Source organism: Typopeltis vanoorti, chromosome 5, assembly GCF_054136105.1.
Source record: "Typopeltis vanoorti isolate ZY-2024b chromosome 5, IOZ_Tvanoo_1.0, whole genome shotgun sequence".
Classification (NCBI taxonomy): Eukaryota; Metazoa; Arthropoda; class Arachnida; order Uropygi; family Thelyphonidae; genus Typopeltis; species Typopeltis vanoorti.
In genome coordinates, this window is record NC_143553.1 from 54,598,326 (window position 1) to 54,624,450 (window position 26,125).

At 37.6% G+C, this 26,125-nt stretch overlaps 1 protein-coding gene across 1 annotated transcript in view; it reads left to right on the forward strand.

Moving 5' to 3' along the window:
• LOC150106422 (uncharacterized) overlaps positions 1–26,125 on the forward strand; it is a 766,385-nt gene that overhangs the window by 307,165 nt on the left and 433,095 nt on the right. Inside the window, exons 24-25 of the mRNA XM_090392993.1 lie at positions 12,105–12,831; positions 17,041–17,196. Coding sequence (XP_090249119.1) covers positions 12,105–12,831; positions 17,041–17,196 — 883 coding nt within the window. The remainder of the gene's footprint in view (positions 1–12,104; positions 12,832–17,040; positions 17,197–26,125) is intronic.

Here is a 26,125-nt window from a genome sequence, read left to right on the forward strand (position 1 = left end):
TTCCATAAAGCTTTAAGACAGCAGATATGCAAGGTAGTGAAAATATGATTTGCATAAATGGCACTGAAAAACTAATTGATGATATGAAAAGCAGATTTAGTAAAGATGAGGCAAGTAATTAAACATATGAGGAATGAATTGAGGAGAATTATGAATTTGCATTGGAATACAAGAAAGAAAGGGATAAAAGATTTGAAAGAAATATGAAATTGAAAGATTTAGAATTAGCAGGGTGGTTGAAGCATAGGATAAAAGGAGTACACGAGCAAAAGAGATCGTAGTGGTAGTTGGCATGAATGATTTGACTGCTAATGAAAAGAATGTAAGGACGGATGTCATGAAGTTGTTAATGAGAGTGAAAGATAAGTGCGGTAGGCAGCATGTTGCCCAGATATGATAATCGTGACTTGAGAAGATGAGCAAAGATTATGAATGCTTTTGCTAGCAGAGTTGTGTGAAGAGAAAGGGAATATGTGGGATGAGTTTGAAGGATAGATAGAGCTGTATAAAAGAGATGGGCTACATTTGAATGGATTTGTGAGTCAGTTGGAGAAACTATTGCTCCAGGAGAGAAAGACTGAAGTGAATGTGAGATCTGAGGAAGCAAAAGGCATTGTGGAAGAGCAGGAGAGTAAGGTAGGCAAGTTTGTGAATTTAAAGGTGAGTGGCACAAGTGAAGAGAATAAGAGAGAAAGAACACAGAGTGGACAGGGAAACAGGGGAGGTCAGGGCAGAGAGGTGGAGGCACTACATGAAAACTGTAGATGATAGTTTCAGGAGCAGACGTGTGAGTTTACAAGAAAGGATTATTATTATTACAGGCTATTCCATGGAGTCCTTACACTCATTGCGGGAGGCTCTAAATATCATGACAAGCACTATCCAACATTTGTGCAGTATCTATCATACTTTGCTTTGAACTCATTTACAGTCATCACACCCACAACAGACTCTGGCAACCTATTCCACTCATTCATCACTCTCCAAGCAAAAAATCTAGTTCTAACATCATTGATAACTACATTCTTGCTCAGTTTCCCACCACTAGACTTGTTCTGAAAAATTTTCTGTGTATTAACTTTTAAAAACCCTTCAGTAATTTGTATATCTTAATCATATCACTCCTTTCCTGCATGTCAACCAATTTCTGTAACCCGCAAATCTTCAACCCATTCTTTTAAGGTTTATTCCATGGACCTGCTACCATCTTGGTCACTGGCCTCTGGATCGTCTCCACCTCTTCCTCATCATCACCAAGAAACCCAGACGACTGCATGCAGTAGTCAAGATGGGGTCTTATCAAGGCTCGATAAAGAGGAATAATAACCTGCTTGACTCTGCTAGTCAAAGTATTCTTCAGTAACTAAGTAATCTGCTTTAGCTGCTTTAGTCACTTTTGCTATGTGCCCTTTAAACTTCAACTCCCTATCCACTAACACTATCAAACCTCTGGCTTCATCAATTTTCTGGAGTACAGTTCCATCAATGTGGTATACAGCTGGTAATCTTTTCATTCCAAAATGCATAATCTTACGCTTTGCCACATTAAACTGATATCCATTCTCCTTTCCCCAGATTGCCAATCTGTTGGGTGAACTAAACGATACCAAAAATACCCCCCCCCCTTGTCCCAAATGCCCTGGCATTTGGAACAAGTGTACATAAAGTTTACATTAATGTACATAAAGGATAAAGGCCCCTTAGGCACACAACTATTCTGACACTTTATACTAACCATCCCATTCTGGTTTGTTACCCTTAGTACTAACTTCTGCATTTTATGCACCTTCTTACACTCAACTGCCTCACTGATATCTGCATATCCACTCACCAGCTTCCCCCTAAAAACTCTAGTTTCCCTGATTTTTCACATTCACTTTCACTTAATTAAACAACACTTTTTCAGGTTCTGAACATCACTGAAAACATGCTTTATGAGGAGCTGTGGCTAAAGGGATGCAGACTACAGGCCTTCAGGCATATATGCCTGCTTGTTGCAGACATCTTTTCACAGTTTGTCGAGATGTTCACATACCTGTGCTTGAATGGAGCCAACTTTCAAACTGACTTGCCATGGTGTGTCGATTACATTTTGCTGTTATAATCAAACATCTGTCTTCATGCTCCTTGGTTTGCCAACCTATTTGGCAAACATCTGGAACACATTCCATTGGTTTTAAATGCTGCCCACAGCCTTTAACTCTCTGACAATATCAGTAATTCTACAGCCTTCTTTAAACTTTCCAATAATTCTTTCCTACATGAAATCATCTGGATGATGTCTTTGATACATTACAAGACATCCAAGTTTTCAAGTTTATTCCTTCACAAAAAGAGCTAAGAGCTTCCTTCAAACACAGTTTGCTTAGCACAACCTTTTGCCCTTTATCTTGTTGAGTGCTACCACATGCCCCCTTTGAGTTGAATTAGAAAATTTGAATGTAAACCTGGCTGGCACACATCACACAGTGGACTGGTATGAACTCTGAGAGACTGCTCAGAGTAGCTAAGAATCGCTCAAAATTTGCCAAGGTGGTCGCCGACCTCTGATAGGAGATGGTACTCGAAGAAGAAGAAGAATGTAAACCTTCATTCTACTTGAAATCATGAATTATACAAATTACCACAAGTTGATTTGTCTGCATTTGCAATCTTGCAATTTGAAAAGTTGTAATCTTCAAAAATAGTGTTCATCCTTAGGTTTTGTTGGACACTGGTGTAATATGAAATTTGTATAGGCTTTGCTAAATGCCAGTTAGTGAAACAGGAAAAGGCTTATCCTTAAAAATTCTATTGATAGTTTCAGACACAAGTTAACCAATAGTTGTTTTGCCTTGTTTGAATTGCCTAACCTATCCTGATGATTTACTGTTATTTTCAGTATAAAATATATATTGCTACTTTCAGCAAAACTATATCTATGGTCATTGTGGTTTTAACCTTTAAAAAAAAAAAGATTTAGAGCCAATGGCTACAACCTTTATTATTATTATTATTTGTCACCTCTAGAGAGTCCAAAGACTCATCGAGGGAGGGCATCTACTCTACAGCTGTGCTTCCACCACTCACAATCCACCAATTGACCACAACTACACCAATGCCATATACCGCTGACAGCCACTACTAGTATTTCCACAGACAATCACAAACATCTATGCCCATGGCAGGATTCGAACCCGCAGCCTCTTGACTGGAGAGCGGACTTGATCATGGAACCAGTATTTAGAATCAGCCTGCAGTTCTGTTTTAGATATGTTTCTTATCATTCTCCTCAACTTTACATCATTAGCACATAACTGAATATTATCTTCTAGAACATTTCCAGTATCATTAATATACAAGTTAAATAACAGTGGCGTAAATAATACAGAACCTTGTACAACATGGTAACCCTCCTTTTTTGGACATATCACTTTCTGATACCTATCAGTCAGCCACTCTGTTGTCCACATCTCAAGTTTATTTTAAATAATTTGTGTAGCAATGTCCTGTTTAGAATACCGTCATCTGCCTCAGTCAAATCCAGAAGTATCAAGATATATTCCATTTCTTTTATCCAGCTTCATTGTCGCTATGTTAGGGAATGTGAGATGTTAAGCAAGAATTCCCATTAACAAAGCTATGTATATTATCTATAGAGGATCATACCACTATCTCATCACTTCTGGATGTGGATTCTAGCCATTCTCTCAGACACCTCTTTATAACTGTCTTGGGAAACTTGGGGGGGGGGGATATCAAATTTTGGATGATTTCATATTTAAAATTACCATAGCTGTTGCAAATGATTTGTGTTAAAGTTTCTGGATCAATAACTCTGTGGAACTAGAATTTAAATAAATAATTTACTAACTAAATTAATTATTTACATGCTGACATTTTACTATCTCAATCTAGGATTATCAAACCAATTTTAAGGACACTCAACAAAGACTGAGTATAAAATGACTTCAAAACAAGGACAGTCACATTCACTGTTGCCCTCCATGCATGTGACTGTCCTTGTTTTGAAGTCATTTTATGCTCAGTCTTTGTTGAGTGTCCTTAAAATTGGTTTCATAATCCTAGATTGAGATAGTAAAATGTCAGCGTGTAAATCTCATTGTGAATGAAATAAATTATCCCACCTATGAAATTGCTAAACATCTAGCATCCAACTTCAACAAGCACATGGGTAATACATGCTGGTTTATTTAACAGTATTGATTCACAACACAAAATGATAAGAAAATAATTAATATTTATTAACTTATTTGCTGATATTTCGCTGGTATTATATCCAGAATCTTCAGAGCACAAGAACAGTTTGTCACAGTATACAAAACAACAGCAGTTTGGTATAACAGTGGGACTAGTTTAAAAATTGTAACGGGCAACACAAGGAACTAAATTGTTGTATTAACCTCCCTACTGGCTGAGGTGGATGAAATAGTGAGACCAAATTGCATTTCTTATCCATGTTATTCAACAGGTGTTACAGAATTGTATCCAGGTTTAGATGGACATCTATAGACAGCATGACCGGTTGAGGGGGGGGGTGTTACTTTGATCATAAAATGACTGTCTCCTAGATTTTTGGCTGCTGCTGATTCCAAAAACAATCTCTCTGACTTACAATGACTTCTTTGTAGCACTTTTGTTTTCTTCCATTCGATCCTGTGTGAGGGGATTATCTAAGGCATGGTCTGCTAGACCTGACTTGCCATAATGGTAGTGCTGAATATATTTTTTATGTTCTCCAAGGAAGATGTCAACAGCTCTTTCTGTCTGTCCATTGTGGTCACAAGAACAGGACACTTCATATACTCCTGATTGTCTGATTGTGACAAAGAAGAGAGTTGCCAGTTTGACAAATGGTTTAAATATGGTGCATAGCTGATATTTATTAAGCACTCTGTATATCTTTTCAGATGTGCCTTGAATACATGTGATGGTAACAGTTTTTAGTCTGGTGTAATAATAGGCAAGGAGGGGATTTCCTGGGAGCATTTAGTATTTTTCTCTCCTATGGGGATTATAGCCATTGGCTAAGAAAGTGTGATGCAAGTAAGTGAGTTCAGTAGTAAAAGCATTGTCATTGGAACAGATAGCTCTGCTCTATGAGTGAGTGTTTTTAGGATACCATATTGTTGACAGTCATTAAAGATTCTTATTCTGTTGTGAAGTGAATTTTAGGTTGTTGGCTATTTAAATGCATTAAATATGTATCTAATGTGTTTGAACCATATGTTCAAATAGAAACATATCATAAACATAGCACAGCCAGACCACTGGTTTGAGAGTGTGATGTATTTGTAGATAGGTTTTCTAAGTGTTCTGTATGGAAATTGCCTAAAGGGGGACCTCATTGCTATCCTATCTCACTGTTTATATATCTTCCCTTTTCATGTAAAATAACCTACATGTACTGTAAATTTAAATAATTCAAATATATCTGGAGGTAAATGGGACTTCAGTAAATCCAGAGTTTCAATTAACAGTGCACTGGTAAATAGTGATTTAATAATAATAAAAATGTAGTTTTAATATCAATAAATGTAAGGTGTTGCATTTTGGAGTGTAGAAATATATGGACTATATCGACGATTCCATACTGCAGGAAGTGGATGAGGTTAGAGATTTGGGAGTGATGTTTGACAGTAGACTGAAGTTTCAAGGGCATATTGCAAGTGTTGCAAAAGCTGCACATCATAGTAGTGTGGATAATTATATTGGATAAGGAAGTGGTTGTGCCACTGTATAAAACACTGGTCATACTACACTTTACTTTGTGCTCAGATCTGATCATCTGGTTTTCAGTGTGGTGTGGAAAAATTGGAGAGTGTCCAGAGGTGAGTAACTAAGACAATATCGGGACTTTGGAATGCTGGCTATAGAAAGAGAGAGAGAAGTTGAAAAAATGTGGATTGCAGAGTTTAGTGGATAGGAGGAAAAAGAGGTGATATGATACAGACATTTAAGTTAGTGAGAGGATTTTATCGTATTAATCCAGATAAGATTATAAAAGGACTAGAATACAAGAGGGGATAAAATAGAAGTCATCCCTGGAAGTTATGTAAGAATGTGGTAAAGAAGGGTGTGAGAGTAGATTTTCTACATGGAAAATTGTCAGTGAATAGAATGCATTACCAGAATGTGTTGTTAATGCAAGGAGTTTTAAGGATTTTAAAATTCGATTTTAAATTTAAACTTTGAATCGAATTATTTGATTCAAAGAGTGTCTTTGATTATTTGTCTAAAGACAAATAATCAAAAATGCTCTCTAGTGTTTCTACATCACAAGATTTTAAGATATGATTTTCTAATATGCTTTTTAGGTGAACAGAATTTTTAACAAAGGAGGAATCATTTGTGTGTGTGTGGGGGGTAGTTATTTAGCTAAATGTTTAGCAAGTTTGTGTGTGGAACTGTTTATACTAGCCAGAATTTCGATGTAAGGGTGTATCCTGTTTTTGAATTTTAGGTGCTACAGGCCATCCCTGGAAGTTACAAAAGGAAACTGTGAGCAAGAGAGTGAGGTGTGGTTTCTTTGCATGGAAGGTGGTCAAACCATGGAATGCATTGCCTGATAGAGTGGTGAGAGCGAGAACGGTCAATGAGGTTAAGGAGTGGTATGATGGACTATGTGTTTCTTAGGAAGGACCTCCCGCGATGAGTCTTTTGACTCCATGGAGGCCTGAATAATAATAATATATTCTGGATGTTTTAACATGAAAAAGCTTCAGTTTGTTAATCATTTCTTTTGACAAGGAAGTGACTTTCTTCAATAATTTGCAAACTTTATTCTTTTGAGAGTTAATAGAATCACAATCTATGGTTTGGTATGTAGACTGATCTTGTAAAAGTATGTGCATCTTGCTTTCATATTCTGTTAAATTCATCACCACAGTTGCATCATCTTTGTAATGCAACAAAAAACAAGGAATCTTTTGAAATTATAGCACTAAATTCAGTACATCCCCCCCCCCCTTTCCCAAGACCAAGTATGGTTGAGGTATATAGAATGTGTTTGCCATTTGGCCTCATAATAGCCCACAAGCTTTTTTTTTTTTTTTTTTTTTTTTTTTTTTTTTTTTTTTTTTTATCAATTCCTTAACAGTATCCATTCCCAAATTAGTTTCACTGTTGAAGAGGAAAATGAAGAGCTCTAGCCTTCTTGGACATTTGATGCAAGAAATTTAGATGGAACCTCACTTGCTTGGTCTGCTATAAGCACATGCACATAGGCAGATACTTGCATGTCACTTCACTTCACATCACCATTATACCTAGAACTATATTTGTTTGAATGACTTATATCATTCAAACAAAATGGTTGCAGCAGAAATTCTTGCTAAACTTCATATTTATATACATCTTATTTATACCCTACATTAAAGGTATATAAGAGATACATTGGGTTCACTCCTAAAACACCAACACAAAATTAGAGCATTTTACAAACCTCTGAACAAAGTTTCCACTTTCGTGAGATAGGCCATAATTCTCTCTCTCTTTCCAGGGTGTTAAGAGTCCCCCCTCTTAATGTTGGATCCAGTATTTTTGAAGAGACAGGATGTATCACCTTCGTAAGAAGAAAAGAACATGAAAAGTGTATTGTTATTATTATTAAACAAGACCTCATGGAGTCAAAGACTTATCTGGAAGGTCCTTTTATCACACACACATCTCATCATACTATGTCTTAAACACACTCAAACTCCTTGCAGACACCACACTCTCAGAGGCATTTTAATCATTCACAACTCTGCATGAAAAAAACCTGCCTCTCACTCCCCTACTCACACCCTCTTTATACAGTTTCCATGGGTGACTTCTGGTTCTCCCCTGATCTCCCACTATTCTTTGTAGAACTTCTCCACCATTGATCTTATAACAACCCCTTACCAACTTGTAGGTCTCTATCATATCTCCCCTCTTCCTTCTCTCCACTAGACTCTGCAAATTACATCTTCTCAATCTTTCCTCATACTCAACATTCCAGAGGTCAGAAACTACCTTAGTCAGTCGCCTTTGTACTCTTTCCAACATTTCTTCATCCTTCTGAAAACCCGGTGACAAAATCTGGGCACAATAGTCCATGTGTGGCCTAATCAAAGCCTTATACAATGGAACAAGACTCTCCCTACTTCTACACGTCAGTGTCCTCCGCATCATTCCCAGAAGTCTTTGTGTTGTCTTCACAATTTTGGCGATGTGTTCCCTAAATTTTAGATCCTTATCCACTATTACCCCTAGATCTCTTATTTCCTCTACTTCCAACAATATATTCTCACCAAGCATAAATTCTGCATCCCATCTTCGTTTTCCGAATTTTAAAGCCTTACATTTTGCAACATTGAACTCGCATCTCCATTTGTTGCCCAATCACTCAATTTATTCAAGTCTTCTTGCAAGGCCACAACCTCTTCACAACTCTTTATAGTTCGTCCCAACTTTGCATGATCTGCAAACAACTGAATATCTCCATCCAAATCTTCACCAATATCATTAATATACAAGTTAAATAGTAATGGCCCTAAAACAGACCCCTGAGGAACTCCACTAGTGACTTTCCTTTTCCTGGATATCGCACCCCCATACACAACTTGTTGATACCTCAGATAGCCAGTCTCCAATCCAATGCACTAATCTAATATACAACCCCATCTCTTCTAGTTTTACTGTCAACTTATCATGAGGTACTCTATCAAAATCTTTTGCGAAATCCAAGTATATTACTGTGTATCCTTCTCCTCTGTCCAAGGAAGCAGTTATTTTACTGTAATAAGTAAGTAGATTACTAAAACATGACCTCCCTTTAGCAAATCCATGCTGTCCATCAAAGATTATACCATTGTTGTCAACCCAACTCTGGATCCTAGTTCTCACAAGCTTCTCCAACAACTTAACCACAATACCTGACACAGAGATAGGCCTACAGTTTGATGCTTGAGTTCGATCACCTCCTTTATGAAGTGGCACAATCTTGCCCTCCTTCCACTCTTTAGGAACTTGACCAAGTGCAAGACGCGTATTAAAAAAAATATGTCAAGACAGGTGTCAACTCTCTGGCACATTCCTTCACAGTGTGCCAGAGAGTTGACCCGATTTCCCTCTTGCATCTCTACCTTGTATGGACATAACCCTTTCTCTATCATCAATAGCACTCCCCCTCCCTTTTTACCCCTTCTATCCTCACGAAACACATCATACCTTTCCATCTCTATTCCTGTCAGGATGTTGTCCTTATCTAACCATGTCTTACTTATTCCGACAATCTTTGGGTGCACAGACGCAATTAGTGCAACCATTTCATCCGCCTTGTTTCTAATACTTCTAGCATTGGTATACAAACACAACACCTCATTTCTGGATCTACAGCTAGTTTCACTGATACCACTCACTCGATGTGATCTCTCCATGCTGGACTGGGGCCATTTCCCTTTCTGCTTCTTCATTTTAGAACCCTTTGCAATTCCATCTGTTTCCTCTTGATCCCTGGTCATCCCATTTCTTTCCTGCCTACACATGCTCTCACCTCCTCTTGGAGCATCCACCTTTCTCACGCTGTGTACCCCTGTCCACCCTGAGCCTCCCCGTTTCCCTGCTCCTCTTGCATACCCATTCTCTCATTTTCTATACTCATACAACTCACTTCCCCATTCATTTCCACTTCTTCAATCTCTCCTGTCTTACTCTCATGTTCTTCCACATCACTCTCCTCTCGAACTGATTCATTCTCTCTATTCACTTCTCTGCCTGCCAGCAGCAGTCTCTCCAAGCGACTCACACCATAACCACTCAAATGTAGTCCATTGCTCCCATACAGCTCACTTCATCCCTCAAACTCATTCCACACATTAACAAACTGTACTCCCATCTCCTCACACATTTCAGCCAGAATATCATTCATAATCCTTGCTCTCCGCCTCATTTCACCACAATCATACCTAGGCAACTTCATTTTGATATGCTCTTTGTTCTCTCTCAAATCATTTGTAACAATTAATACAATTAACTCTTTTGCTCTCTCCTGCCTCATGTCCAATGCGTCAATCACTCTACTCATTTTACCGCCTGGAAAATATACCTTGTGCATTTTATCCTCTAGCACACTTTTAATAATGGAGTCGCCATACAACGCCACTCGCGCCATCATGATTTATTTTAATAGTTTTGACCTGAATTCTCTTAATTTCATTCTGCATCCATTTCATTTCTTGCCTCATCCAATCCAATTCACCTTCCGAATGTCGTGTCACATTCTCTCTATCATTAAATCTTTCTAACTTTCTAACTCTCGACTCCCTTTTCTCACTTTCCCTCACATTCATCCTTCTTTGTTTCCGTACTTTCAGTCCAACATGCGTCCAACTTTCACTATCATTCTTCTCACTTTCACTCTCATTTATCTTTCTTTGTTTCCGTACTTTCGGACTAACATACGTCCAACTTTCACTATCATTCTTCTCACTTTTACTGTCATTCATCTTTCTTTGTTTCAGTACTTTCGGTCCAACATGCGCGTCCAACTTTCGCCATCATTCATTCTTTTTTCGCTATCATTTATTCTTTCGATTTTTTTCACTTGCAATTTCTGCATCATGCCATTTCTACTTTCATTCGTTCTCTCAATTTCGTTTCTTTCTGCCTCACTTTCGTCCCTTTTGACATCCGTTATGGTTTTCAAATCGCTCTTTTTTTTATTTCCTGATTTTTTTAAAAATTTTTTCAGCTCTCTCTCTCTCGCCATCCTTCTCTTTCAAATGTGCATTCGCGACACAATCAGTACTAACACTTTCTGTCATCAATATCATATTTGTATTCATCAGTTCCTCGTTCAGGTCACACTTCTCACAAACCTTCTTCCATCCGCACTAAACATCCACAAATCATTTATGTAATCGAAGGAATACATATAACAGACCTCACACTTAATGAAACGACTGAAATCTAAATTAAAATCATGGAATGACAATGCCACTGCCATTTTTTTCTTCTCTGCAGGTTATTAGGTCTAATAATAATGATTTCGTAATTTAGTTCAATAATAACAAAGTTTACAGCCACTCTTACTCAAACAATTATGCATATATACTTAATTATTCCTAGTAAAACTTATCTGAATCAGGAGCTCTTCAAATCGTGTCCGCAGTGCTTGGCTCACTAGCGCCCTCTCGTATTAGGTATGGTCATCCTAAAGGTGGACTAGCACAGCATGCCTTAGATAAAGACCATGAGGTCTTTATCTAAGACCTCATGGTTATCATCAGGTGGAATAAAGCTAAGCTAATATACTAGTCCAATTTAAATACAGAGACTGTTCCTGGAAGTGGTTCAAGTTCTGTAGAACTGATAGTGTGGCCTACACAAAACTTTGATGCACCACCCTATCCTCATTTCATAATCACAGAAAATCACCTTGAAGAGTACTACTATCACCTGCCATGCATGTGACTGTCCTCTCAATGTCATTTCATTCTCAGTATTTACTGAGTATGCATCTTTAAGGTGCTTTTGATAACGTTAGGTTGAGATAGTGAAACATTGTAATGTAAATAATTAGTTTATTTAGTAAATTATTTTCATTTCAGTTCCACTTAGTTTTTGTTCCAGAAACTTCAACCTGAAAAATTTTGAATGAGAATTTAAAATGAAATGAGGAATGAAAGATGAGCATTTGTAGTGGACTGAGGAATCATAGCAGTTTTTGTAAAAACTTTTATTTATAAGAATAGTGTTTTTCAGTTCTGGATACTTAACAGTATCCAGAACTGAAAAAAAATGGATTCAAATGATCCCAGACACAGTATCCAGAACTGAAAAAAAAATGGATTCAAATGATCCCAGACACATTAAACTTTTTGAAATCACTTTAATGGAAACTTCTTTGCCTTAATCTTATAAAAGTTTTCTTTTCTGTTATTTTTTTATATGGCTTTTTTTTTTTTTTTTTTTTTCAGAACCCAAAAGAACCCTTGTTATAAAATAATACTAAAATAATTTAGTATTATTTTATAACAAGATTTTTCTATGTTTAACCTTAAAATCTTTTGTGTTTTCTTCATGTAATTATTAATTATTCATAATAAAGTATGTTTTATTTTGTTTACATTTAACAGAACATCATATATGTCCAATAGCGAACTTGATGCATTTTATGAAATAGATTTGGGCTCTTATAAACCAGTTCAGCTACTTAGTAATGATCATGGGATAAGTTTTTTCCCGTTAAATCAGAAGAATTTGGACTTCCACATGTTGCAGTGTCTTCACCATGGAACAACAGTTATACATTGGGAAGAAGATGGTTCTCGTTCAGCAATATGTTTCTTGAAGTTGGAAAGGAGCAATGCAACTATAACATGGTGCAAGCCAGTCTGGAGCTCTCTCCGTGGTAGTGGACCACAAGATTATTGTCTTTCTGTCAATTTGGAAGAGCCTGTTTCTCCAGGTTTAGTGTTTAAATATGAAACCAGTGATGTATCTCATAATAATTTGGAAGAAGGGTTTTTGGATCTCTGTTCTGTCAAGGAGGTTTTGATGGGGTGTACCACAATTGATCTTGGAGTTATATCTCGAAGATATGGTCTTGAAGATTTAAACTCAGAAGAAAATTGCCTGAGATTGCTATATGGTGTTCATCTCTCTGATAACAGAACTATTGAATTTGTTATTCCTTCTTTAGCAGCCCAGATGTGGTATAAAGGATTGTGCCGGGTGGTGTCACTATTGAAACAGCAAATGCAGTTATGTGATCACCGAATGTTTTGGTTAAAAGAACGATACCTACAACTTTATTTTGAAGATCAAGCCTGCTTTGGACCTACTCCTGCTGAAGCTATTAAGGTTAGTATATTGATTAAGCACTATCTCTTATTTTTATATTTTATATATGTTTCATTTCTAGTCTGTGATTGGTTCATTTATAAAAGAAACCATAGTTCAGAGCTGATGTTCTTTATTGTAATTTTAATTGCACAGAATGAATTTAAATGAGGATAAACAAACATATCATCAGTTAAATCAAAAATATGTTAACATGTTTATTTTCTGCATTCACCTGAATCTATTTAGGTTAATAAATTATTATAAAAGTACAAGTTTAATTTGTCAGAGTTGTCTGCATGAATAAATGCCAAAGTTTTATTTAAAGAGGAAGAATCAAAATGCCAAATTGGTTAATTTTTTTTGATTTCATAGTTGGTTTTGAAAAAAAAAACAAAAAAAGCAATAATAATAATGAATTAGGCAACATCTAGCCCCTTCTCTTTTAGAACTTGAGGTCAATATTCATAAACCGGAGGTTAGGATGAGGTACTAATGTTTGGATAAATAGAAAACACTGCAAATAGCAGATATCCAAATGATTGCTGTTTAGCCTTTCCTGCTGATTAAGTATACTTTGATCTTGAAATGAGAGGTCTATAAATATTTAACAGACACTGGAATATTCAATTTTGGAAATTAGGTTGGAGTTTCGAAAAGTCACATCACTGGAAGATCAGTTGTCATGTAACTTACTGCATATATGAAAGGATTTGGAATGGTAAGCTTTAAAAAAGAGTTTTTTTTTTTTTTTTTTATGAAGAGTGCAGACTGTCATTATCCAAAAATGTCTATCAGCACCAACAGCATAAAATAGTTTAGTATTATTTTATCTGTTATATACATTACAGTTCTGCTTATAAATAAGAATTTATAATCACAACTTTTGTTATCATGAAATGTATTGCTGCAGACAAAGGCTTTGGTACAGGGACATAATTTTCACAAAATTAAGCGTCAGCTAGATATCTGAACATCAGTATCATTATAAAGGAAATTCACAAAAGTCAATCTTTCACTATAACAGCTATTCCTTTGATTTCTATCAGCTCGCTGTAGTAGTGTTAATGACTGTAACACTACTATAGTGGTAACTTAAGTTTGAACTCTGGTGTGATCCCTAGGGAGTGGAAGTTAGGCAAAGTGGTTCTTTTGCATAAAGGTGGCTCTAAAACTGCGGTAGTTAATTACAGACCAATCACCATCTCAGGAGTAGTGGTAAAAGTATCGGAAAAGTTGGTTAAAGACAAAATTCAAGAATGAGTGGATCAGGATATGATACTCTGTAGAGGCCAACATGGTTTTGTTAAAGGTAGATCCTGCCTTAGCAATCTATTAACTTTTTATAATAGAATGACATCTGAGTTGGACAAAGGAACTGGCTACACAGTGGTACTTCTGGATTTTGCTAAGGCCTTTGACAGGATACCCCAGTGAAACACTGTTATGCAAATTGGAGCAGATGGGAATGGATACTAAATTGGTGATATGGATAGGAGAATGGCTCAGGGAGAGATACCAGAAGGTGGTGTATGGAGGAGCCGAGTCCAGGATGAGGCAGGTGACCAGTGGTGTGCCTCAGGGTTCTATGCTTGGGCCACTGTTGTTTAATGTGTATATAAATGATATAGGAAATGGCTTAAAGAGAGATATTCAGTTGTTTTCTGATGATGCAAAGTTGGGTAGCGCAATAAAAAATCAAGCAGATGTTGAAAGTTTGCAGGATGATTTACATAAGCTGGTATAACTGGTAATTAATTTACGGAATTGACAACGCATATAAAGTAAATAAATTAAAGATAACTTTAATGAATCACTTCTATATTTCGGCAATGTCACATTGCCATCTTCGGGAACATAAAGATATGGTATGTGCACTAAGGAACTAACAAAGCAAATGAGGCAGAAAATAAGAACTAATTTTGTTCCTAAAGTCCTAATGGTGCCCTCTTGCGGGCTAATTTGGTAGTCTTGGCAGTTGGGCTGAAGTTCTCAAAATGAAAGTCTCCCAAATTTGGGGCAGTTTCATGCACCCAAATTTGTTGAGGTTAGGAACGTTTTTTAGAGCTGCTGAAGATTCTTTGAATAGTCTTTCGTATTTAAACTTGCTGCGATGGATTATTTTTGTCTTCTTCCAACGAATTTTATGGTGGGTATCTAAGGCATGGTCTGCCAGTCCAGAGCGGCTGTACTGGTGAAAACGGATGTAGTCTTGGTGTTCTGAAATCCTGATATTTGTTGTTCTGCCTGTTTGGCCAAAGTAGGACAATTTGCAGCTGCAAGGGACCTGGTATACACCAGGTAGGTCTAGGGGAAGTGGTTGGTCTTTGGTAGAGCGGATAAGGGATGCCAACTTTTTATATGGTCTGTAACAGGAAGTAAGGTCATATTTTTTGAGGATATTAGTTATTTTTTCAGAGGTGCCCTGGATGTAGGGAATAGTGATAGACTTGGTGTAGTCTTTATTGTAGTCTTGGTGTAGTCTATATAAACCCCCCTCCCCCCCCTCCACAATAAAGACTACACCAAGTCTATCACTATTCCCTACATCCAGGGCACCTCTGAAAAAATAACTAATATCCTCAAAAAATATGACCTTACTTCCTGTTACAGACCATATAAAAAGTTGGCATCCCTTATCCGCTCTACCAAAGACCAACCACTTCCCCTAGACCTACCTGGTGTATACCAGGTCCCTTGCAGCTGCAAATTGTCCTACTTTGGCCAAACAGGCAGAACAACAAATATCAGGATTTCAGAACACCAAGACTACATCCGTTTTCACCAGTACAGCCGCTCTGGACTGGCAGACCATGCCTTAGATACCCACCATAAAATTCGTTGGAAGAAGACAAAAATAATCCATCGCAGCAAGTTTAAATACGAAAGACTATTCAAAGAATCTTCAGCAGCTCTAAAAAACGTTCCTAACCTCAACAAATTTGGGTGCATGAAACCGCCCCAAATTTGGGAGACTTTCATTTTGAGAACTTCAGCCCAACTGCCAAGACTACCAAATTAGCCCGCAAGAGGGCACCATTAGGACTTTAGGAACAAAATTAGTTCTTATTTTCTGCCTCATTTGCTTTGTTAGTTCCTTAGTGCACATACCATATCTTTATGTTCCCGAAGATGGCAATGTGACATTGCCGAAATATAGAAGTGATTCATTAAAGTTATCTTTAATTTATTTACTTTATATGCGTTGTCAATTCCTTAAATTAATTATCAGTTATGTCTAACCAACGTATAAGTCTTACTACTAGAATAAGCTGGTAGAATGGGCAAAAGGTAATGGATGTCAGTTCAATGTGGAAAAGTGTCAAGTTATGCATTTTGGGATTAAAAGATTACCAGCTGTGTACTACATTGATGGAACAGTACTCCAAGAGATTGATGAGGCTAGGGACTTAGGGGTGTTGGTAGATAGGGAGATGAAGTTCAGGGGACACATTGCTAAGGTGTCCAAGATTGCACATAGGATTACTTGGTTGTTGAGGAACACACTGACATCCAGAGATAAAGAGGTTATTATTCCTCTTTATAAAGTATTGATAGTTCCACATTTGGATTACTGTGCTCAGATCTGGTCACCTGGATTCCTTGAAGATGAGGAGGCTGTGGAGAGGGTTCAGAGAAGAATGATTAAGTTGGTGAGTGATGTAAAAAATGCTCCCTACATAGATAGATTGAGAGTTTGTGGATTGCAGAGGTTGGTTGATAGGCAGAGAAGAGGTGATATGATAGAAACATTTAAATTACTGAAAGGTTTTTATAGGATTGATGCAGAGGAAATGTTTCAACTGTGTGATAGTGATGGAAGAACAACAGGTCATCCCTGGAAATTAAAGAAGAGTGTGGTTAACAAGGGTGTGAGAACAAGGTTTTTTGCCTGGAGGGTGGTGAATGAGTGGAATTCATTGCCTGACTTAGTTGTAAATTCTTCGTCTGTAAATGAATTCAAGAAGAGATATGACAGATATTGTTTTGCTAGTTTGGGTCTCCCGCGATGAGTGTACTGACTCCATGGAGATACCCGTAATAATAATAAAAACCAGTCAGCCTATCTTGTATTTAAAATAATGTAGCTGACTTCAGATAAAATAATAATAATAAATGAATATCTACTCCACATGCACATACACACAGTATATATTTATATCATAATTTTTTTTTTAGAATTAATGTTCAGTTTGTGTTTTTATCTCCAAAATAAGTATATTTCATTAGGTCTTTGGAGGCCGTAAATGGACCCTAGGATCTTTAGGTGGTAGCAGCTTATCAATGGATGCTGCAAATTCTGGTTTCAAAAGAGCCTCAAGCTTTGGTGTTGGAACTGGAAAATTAAGAAAGAAGAAATCATCCTCTTCTCTGGCAGCTATTCGTGTAAGTGCAATTTTCCTTGTTAAGGTTTACAAATAGAAGAAATACAAATAAAAATATTATAATGATCAAATATGTAGAAAGTCTTAGGTGTTGACAGTTCATTTTAATTACTTAAAATTAATTGGTTATTTGTATATGAAAATATGACTTCTGCCATTGATTTAATTCTCAGTATCTCTATAAGTCTAGCTCTCACTAATAAGAATACACATCTAGAGGCTACCCAAAACAGGTTCCTGCCTTCATCACTGTGTGGAACTGAGATTTTGAATAGTGGTAGATGCTTTCCTACTGTCTAGTATAGCTGAAGTTTCAAAGGTTGTGAGTTTTTGCCTGCTTCAGAATTTCAAACAGTGACAAGCTCTACCACAGTCTCTTAGTATAGCTGAGGTACTGAATTGGCAGTGGGCTCTAGCCTGCTGCTAAGTAATGCTGAAATTTGATCCTTATCTGCTGTTAAATACAACTGAGGTGTAGAATGGTGGCGAATTACAAATTCGGGATTCATGCTTACCGTTTAGTACTGGTGAGGTTTTGAACAGTTGGGGAAAGGGGGGATTCTTGCCTGCCATTTTTGATATCTCAGAGAAGAAATGAAGAAATAGTGTCCTGTTGAGCTTTAATAATTTTTGCAAATGACTTTGTAAAATAAAAAAAGATAATGATGGCTGAATATGCCTTTCCCTCATCAACCACTCTTGTCATTTTATTATAAAAGGCAATCATATTACTAAAGAAGAGTGCCCCTTTACACTTTACACATCCACTTTAAACCAAATTGTGTCCTCTTCTTCACTCATGGTATACAGCTTGCTATTGCTGCTAATAAATATTCCTTCACAATTTCCCCAAGCACTAACGATATCTCACCCTTCCAATTCCTCCCTCCATGGAACTGTCCCAAGTTTATATCTAAGACTATTATAATCACCTGCCTTATAATTCCACATACGTTCCCTTTTCTTTCATACTCCTCCATTTGATACTCCTCAGAGAAGTTGAGTGTGTTTAAAGCACAATATGATGAGCTGTGTGTATGATAAAAGGACCTCCCAGATGAGTCTCTGACTCCATGGGGTCTTGGGTAATAATAATAATGTCTATTCATCTTCCAAGTCAAAACCAGGTGATCACTCTCTAACTGTGGGCAGAGATGCCATCTCAGTTATAATCAGCTCTTCTGATGCTGTGACCAAATCCAAAACTCTTGAACCTCGTGTTTCTTCTACTACATATTGCCTAAGACATTTGTCCCTCAAGAATTATAGAAATTCCATTTCCTTATTACTACGCAGTTTCCTCTTCCCAATTTATACTGCTGTAATTAAAATCTCCCATAACAATCATTCTTCTTGCCCTTGCTAAACTCAACTGCCTAAACATCTCCTGCCCCTTACTCTCTATGCTCCCTGACTTGTCGCAAAACCCTACTAAATATCCTGTCTTGCCCACCTCTACCTCACACCATAGTATTCAAAACCATAGTTATATGATAACTATGATAAGTGATGACTTATGTCCTCTCAGAGGACATGTCATCACTTATCATAAGCAGTACCATGTTTTCCTTTCCTATCCTGTTGAAAAATGCTGTACACTGCTACTTCTATTCCTGTTATTATGTCATCTTCTGTCAACCATGTCTCAGAGATCCCAATAATCTTTGGACAGGCGATGCTATTAGTGCCACCAGTTCATCTCCTTTATTTCGGATACTCCTGGCATTAGTATAAAGAATAAAAATATCATTGTTTTTCTACCTGTCATTATCCCCTCCAAACTCTGCTGGATTCATCATTACCTGATGTATTTCCCATTCTCCCAAGCACCTAAGAGGCCACTCCTGCTTCCATCCACCCTGATAATTCTAGTTTTCCTGCATTGACACACTGACTCTGTTCAGAGAACAGCATTCTCTCCAAATGCCTATCCTTCCTCATCCCTATGCAATTGGTCTCTTGCATACAGTTCCTTTCTGTCCTCAAATGCCATCCAAGCATCTGCGTATTCTATGCCTCTCTTCTGTCTATCATACTATTTATTATTAACGCTGTTCTCCTCAGCTTGACATTATCATACCTGGGCAAAGCGCGCGCGCACGCACACACACTCTATCTTCCCTCCCTGAGTCGTCGTCTTCTGTACAACCTCAAGCATAAACCTCAGATCTCTTGCCACCCAATTCACACTGCTTCTCAAGTCATTTGTGCCTGCCATCACAATCATCTCATCCATCCTTTCACTCTGCTTAATTGCCATAGCTACACTTTCTATCATTCCTCTAGGCAAACACTCCTTATGCATTTGATCTTGCACACCACGGATTGAGTCTCCATACATCACACTTCTTACCACTCTGTTCCTTCCTTGCTCACCTTCATCCCTCACTCTCTCTCTCTCTCTCTCTTCTAACACTTTCCTTTTTTGTTCCCATACTTACCTGCTGTCCTGGCATCTCAGGTTCCAGTACTCCCTTGCATTTTTCTCATTCCCTCTCTTCTTCTATCATTCCCATAACTCTCTCTCACTCCTGCTCTGATTCGCTTTGCATTTATTGCTTCCATTTGCTTAATCTCTTCTTTCATGCTTCTCAACTCATTCCTGAGACTTTTCACCTTCTCTTTCAGCACATCTATCTCTCTCTCTGCAAGCTACCTACTCATGCTTGCATTCTTCCTTCCAACTAAGACCATCTCCATAAACTTCACAATGTTTCAAACATTCTATCCCCACTTTTTTTTCATTTACATTCCATTCATTATCCTCACCCTCTATCACACTACTTATCTCTGTAAGTCAGTATTCTACTGCCTCTGATACAATGCTGCCAAGATTTGTTATACTAATCTCCAACTCACAAAGTTCTTCCAATTTTCTATATTTTCCACCTATATCCACTCCCCGATCTCTCACCTGCCAGATATCCAACTGCTGGGATGCATACATGCCACAAGCACTGCATACCACAAAATCCTGTGCAAAATCTATTCCTTAAATGGGGGGAGAACTTGGTGACAATCCATTAGTAAACTGAGCTGACCGTCACCATCACTCAAATAGTGCATAAAGAACTAACTACTACAATTATACAAAAAATTTTGTTTTTAAGTAGAATTTATCCAACTGCAAATTATTTTGCATTGTGTTATCTAAAGTAGAAATCTTTAATAAAAATAACTTATTAGAAATCCACTATTATATTAGACTCTGACCTTGCCCTCTTGGTAAAAATAAACCAGCAGCAAAACAAATCTAATCTAATGCTGTGGCCTTCTCTTTTAAGAGGGTTGCAATTGATGAACAGTCCGCTTCCATGCCTCTCTATCTCTTACTTCTGTAAGACGCTTGCCCATCCAGTCTTTGATGTTTTCTTTCCATTGCAGTTCGGATCATCCTCTTCCTGTCCTTCCCTCCACCATTCCCTGCAATACTATTCTGGGGAACTCTCCAGAAAAACCCCTCATCAAATGTCCTTCAAATGCTACTCTCTCCTCTTTGGATACTAGCCATATAGTCTTTTTTTTTTCACCTTGAATCTTTTAAGAATCTCTTCATTGCTCACTCTTTCAGTCCAGCTGATACGATCCATTCTTCTCAAGCACCACATTTCGAATGCATTTAATCGGTCATTCGTCTCCTTATTGATTTTATTCAGATTTCTGTTTCCTAATATGTGGTATATTTGGAAAAATGCTGCTTTTGCTATTTTAATTCTGTTCTTAATTTTAATTAGATCTATTGTCATCTGTTATCCAACTCCCAAGGTTATTCAAAACATTTTACATTCTATATTCTTTGTCCATTCAAAGTGATTTCCATCCCATCATTTCCTTTCCTTGAAATCTTTATCACTTTTGTCTTCTGAACTTTTATTTTCATTTTATATCTCTCATTTCCAACCTTGTTCAGTCTATTCAAAATTCTTTGCAAACTTTTCTCTGTTTTGCTCATAAGTACAATATCATCTGCATATCTTATATTATTTATGAGATGTCCATTTATCTTTATTCCATCCTTCAGATCTTCCAAGGCCTCCCTCATCATCCATTCAGTATAGACATTAAAATTGAGTGAGGACATCCTACACCTTTGCCTCACACCCTTTCTTATGGGGATCCATTCAGTATCCTCTCCTTCAAATCTAACCCTGGCTTCTTGAGTTTTATATATTCAGAACAACAGTCTGATAATTTTTCATCTATTCCTATTTTATGCAAAATATCAAATAAAACAAAGTGATTAACATTATCGAAAGCTTTTGTGTAATCCACAAAGCATAGATATAAATCTTTATTGCAGTCGATCATTATTTCTCCCAATATCCGTAATGTTGTAATAGCTTCCCTGGTTCCCTTGTTTCTCCTGAAACCAAACTGTGCTTCATTTAATTTTCTCTCTATCATCTGTTCCATTCTTCTATATATTATGTTGATTAGGACTTTTGCAATGTAGCTAATCAAGCTGATAGTTCTATGCTTATTGCAATCCATTGTTCCTGTAGTCTTGGGAATAGGAATAAAAATAGATCTTCGAAGTCTTTAGTTATTCTATCCTCCTCCTCCAGACTTCTATTAAAGATGATGGATAGAAGTTTTATTCCTTCCTTTCCCAATGCCTTCAGCATTCGCTGTCACTCTTTCGCTATCATCAATAGCACTCCCCCTCCCTTTTTACCCCCTTATATCCTCACGAAACACATCATACCTTTCCATCTCTATTCCTGTCAGGATGTCATCCTCTTCCAACTATGTCTCACTTATTCCGACAGTCTTTAGGTGAACAGACACAATTAGTGCAACCATTTCATCTGCCTTGTGTCTTATACTTCTAGCATTTGTATACAAACACAACATCTCATTTCTGGATCTGCAGCTAGTTCTGCTGATACCACTCACTTGATGTGATCTCTCCTGTTCAACTGGGGCCATTTCCCTTTCTGCTTCTTCATTTTAGAACTCCCTTCAATTCCAACCGTTTCCCCCTGATCCCAGGTCATCCCATTCCTTTCCTGTCTACACATGCTCTCACCTCCTCTTGGAGCATCCAACTTTCTCATGCTGTGTACTGCTGTCCAACCTGAGCCTCCCCTTTTACCTGCTCCTCTTGCACACCCATTCTCTCATTTTCTATACTCATACCTCACTTCCCCATTCATAACATCCTCTTCAATCTCTCCTGTCTTATTCTCCTGCTCTTCCACATCACTTCCCACTTGATCTGATTCATTCTCTCTACTCACTTCTCTACCTTCCAGCAGCAGTCTTTCCAAGCGACTCACACCATAACCACTCAAATGCAGTCCATCACTTCCATACAGCTCACTTCATCCCTCAAACTCATTCTACACATATTAACAAACTGTACTCCGGTCTCCTCACACAGTTCAGCCAGTCCTTGCTCCATAATCCTTGCTCTCCACCTCATTGCCCCACAATCATACCTAGGCAACATGCTGACCACCCTTCCTGTCACACTATTCTAAGCAGCCTCCTGATATCCATTCTGAGATGCTCTTTGTCCTCTCTCAAATCATTCGTACCTATTAAAACTATTAACTCTTTTTTTTCGCTCCCGCCTCATATCCAATGCCTCAATCGCTTCTTCCACCTTATCATTTTTTTCACAAAATCTTTCCTCTTTCATCCTTCAAAGCACCGCTTTTTGTCCTTCTTCTCTGAAATCAAGGTCAAGCCTTCATAGACCTTTCTCATATCCTTTGTTGTATCATTTTCATCTATTCCCTTGCAGACCTGATTGAGCCTGTCTTCCTTTGCCTTTTTAGCCAGAATTTTTACTTGTTTATTGATCTCTTTATATCTGACTTGGGCTGCGTTGTTGTTCTTATTCTTCCATTTTCTTCTTTCATCCATTTTTTCTATCACTTCCTCAGTAATCCAGGGCTTCTGTCCTCTCCTCTCTGCCTCACCCAGAACACATTTAGCACATTCCTTGATTTTCTCTCTTAAATCAGTCCAGAAAACACAATATAAACAACAAACAAAAAACTTCCAATAACAACACTACTAGAGGATATTTGTATCAAACTGGAAAAAATGTAGCACAATTTGAAAAAAAAAAGACACGATATATACTTTTTAAAAACACTTTTTTTTAGCACAGCTTAAGTCTATTGCAACATTCTCTTGTAACTCTAGTGCCCTCCGAAAAGGCTTGTAAAAGTTCCTCTAATTGCAACTAGAATAGAACTTGTGATACTTTTTCTTCGGTTGGTCTAGTGCTGGCACAAGCCATTTCCACTGACCTGCACAGAACACAAACAAGACATCGAGCAGGACGTGAATCAAACATGCAACCTTCTGATCTGGAGTGAGATGCGTTACCATTGTGCCACCAGCCAATCACAAAAAGAAACCTTCTTCCATCGAGGCAGATTTGAACCACCCATTTTTGGAAAAAATGACAAAGAAGAGTGAGAGAGTAAAAACTGAGTAAACTGTCCTATCATAGAATATGGTCGGAATGAATCGAGCAGAAAGACCATGATTGCCAATGAGTAAATGAAAAGATTGTGCAGGAAGAATGTGTGTAGTTTATAGATGTCTGGAGTGAATTTGAAGGATGAAAAGACTTGTACATGTCTGATGGATTGAATTTGAATGGTTTTGGAGAGTTAGGTGTTTGGAGAAAATGTTGTACAATTGGAGGTGGGAAGTGCAAAATCAGGGAATCTATAGGTCTTGGGAGGTGCAGTCAGGCAGTTGTTTGTCCACCCCTTAGACAAATGAGTGTCAGTGCAGAGTGCACTTTTCCAGCTTTCAAATCTGAATGGTTTGGTCAGATCATGCAAGGGCAAGGTGGATTTGAGTGGATGTTGAAATGCATGTATATGAATGCCAGAATCATGAAAAATAAAGGAGAATTTTTTTTTTTTTCTTTTGGCATTGTTCAGCTCAACTTTACCACAGATCATTAGCAACAGTAGCACTTGATTGATAGAAGATGATATAGCTATTTGGATAGAATGTACAAATGTAAAAATATTGTATTTTTAGTTTATAATAAATTTAGTTTAATCCTTTATCCAAGTGTATGCAAACAAAGGTTTGTGCCTGAAGTATCTTCAAGACTGAGGCAACTCGTAGTAAAGGTGGACCAAGCTCTCATCGCTCCTTGTCTCAGTATCTCCCATAATGCAAAGCACATATCTCCTTGTGGACATATATAATGCTATGCATTAAGGGAAGGGTCAATACCCAGACCAGTTTCGACCTTTATTGAGGTTTCGTCAGTGGGAGCCAGACCCAGAAGTGGTGATACTAAGGCAAAAGCAATAGAGAGGTCATATTTACTTATACGAGCTGCCAAAAGGTGTACCACCTTATTATTAGATTACTCTGGATTTAGAGAAAGATTTTTAGGAAGGATAGAGTGAGTAGGATGGGAGGAATATTACTAATGATAGCCAAAGAACAGCAGTTAGTGAAGGTAGAAGTTATGAAGGAGTTTATGATTGAATGAGAATGTTCTTGAAGCTATAAATATGAGATGGAAGCCAACGCAAAATATATTGGTATCTGCTTCTTTAGACTGGGGGGGGGGGGGAGAATAAACAAAAAGATGAAGATTGCATGCATTGGCAGATGGTACAATTATTATAGAAGATGTCTATTATGAAAAATATAAGATGGAGAAAAGGGTATATAGCAAAATGGAAACGGATTTATACAGTTACTAATGATGAATAATTACCTAAACACCATTTGATAAGGAAGGCATGGTTTAAGAATGTGTGATCTGGTTGTAGAATCAGAAAATTTATAAGTATAGTCAGTCTGCCTCCATTAAGGGAGGGTGATCATACAGTCTAGACAAGGGACGTGACTAAAGATAGAAGTTCTCTTCTATGAAGTGGATGTATATGGAACATAGCTAGTAATTATGATAGACTTAATAGGAAAATTGGAGCATTGCCATAGCTTAAGAAGCTATGAGGAAAAGAATGTCAATGGCACATGGGAAAAATTCAGGGTTGTTTAAAGGGGGAGGAACAGTATCAGACTGCTCATCCTAACTTCTGCCTGATTTATCCTCCTGACCTTGGTTATACAGTCTTAATATTGTTTCATTCAGATATCCATGCACTTCTAACATCCTTCCCTTGTAGATATTTTTATGCCATTGGCTGCCTCCTAAGCTTGTCATAATTATTTGCTTTGTGGTACCAGATATATCCCTTCTCAAATAAAATTCCATGTTTCATAACCTCCCAAGTCAGTGACTCCGCAAGACAGAGATACTCCCCCAGTTATAAGCAATGTAGTCACCTTGGTTATGACCAGATCCAACACCCTCATATTCCTTGGCTCCTCATTGCATGCTGCTTCAAGTAATTACCTCCTAATAGGTGTATAAATTCCATTTCCTCCTTGTCATGCGGTGTTTCTTCCTTCCAATCCATGTCTACATAGTTGAAGTCCCACATGATAATTACTTGACCTGCATTCATTCTGCTAATTTGCTACACATCTTCTACATTATTTCTGGCACTCCCTGTCTATAGCATCAACCAGTTGTATTATGATTAGCCCTATTCACCTCAAACTCACACCATATTATCTCAAATTAACTGACATCCACCATGCCTGTCTTCTAATCATTTTTGGCTGTAATTCATCTGCTGTCATCAGCACTACCATCTCTCATCCTGTGTTCTCTATGCTCCATGAAAATATTATTAAACCCCTCACATTCTTTTCCTGTAACTACTTTATCTGACATCAGCCAATTCTCACTGATACTTTTGTCAAGGTTGCACTAACCAATGCCAAAACTCCTTCCTCTTATTCCTGATACATCTAATGTTAGTGTGTATATAAACTGAGCATCTCCTTATGCCCTCAATCACCTTTACACATTGTACTGGCTATACCATTTGATATTGTTGCTTGGGAGACTATATTCTACATTT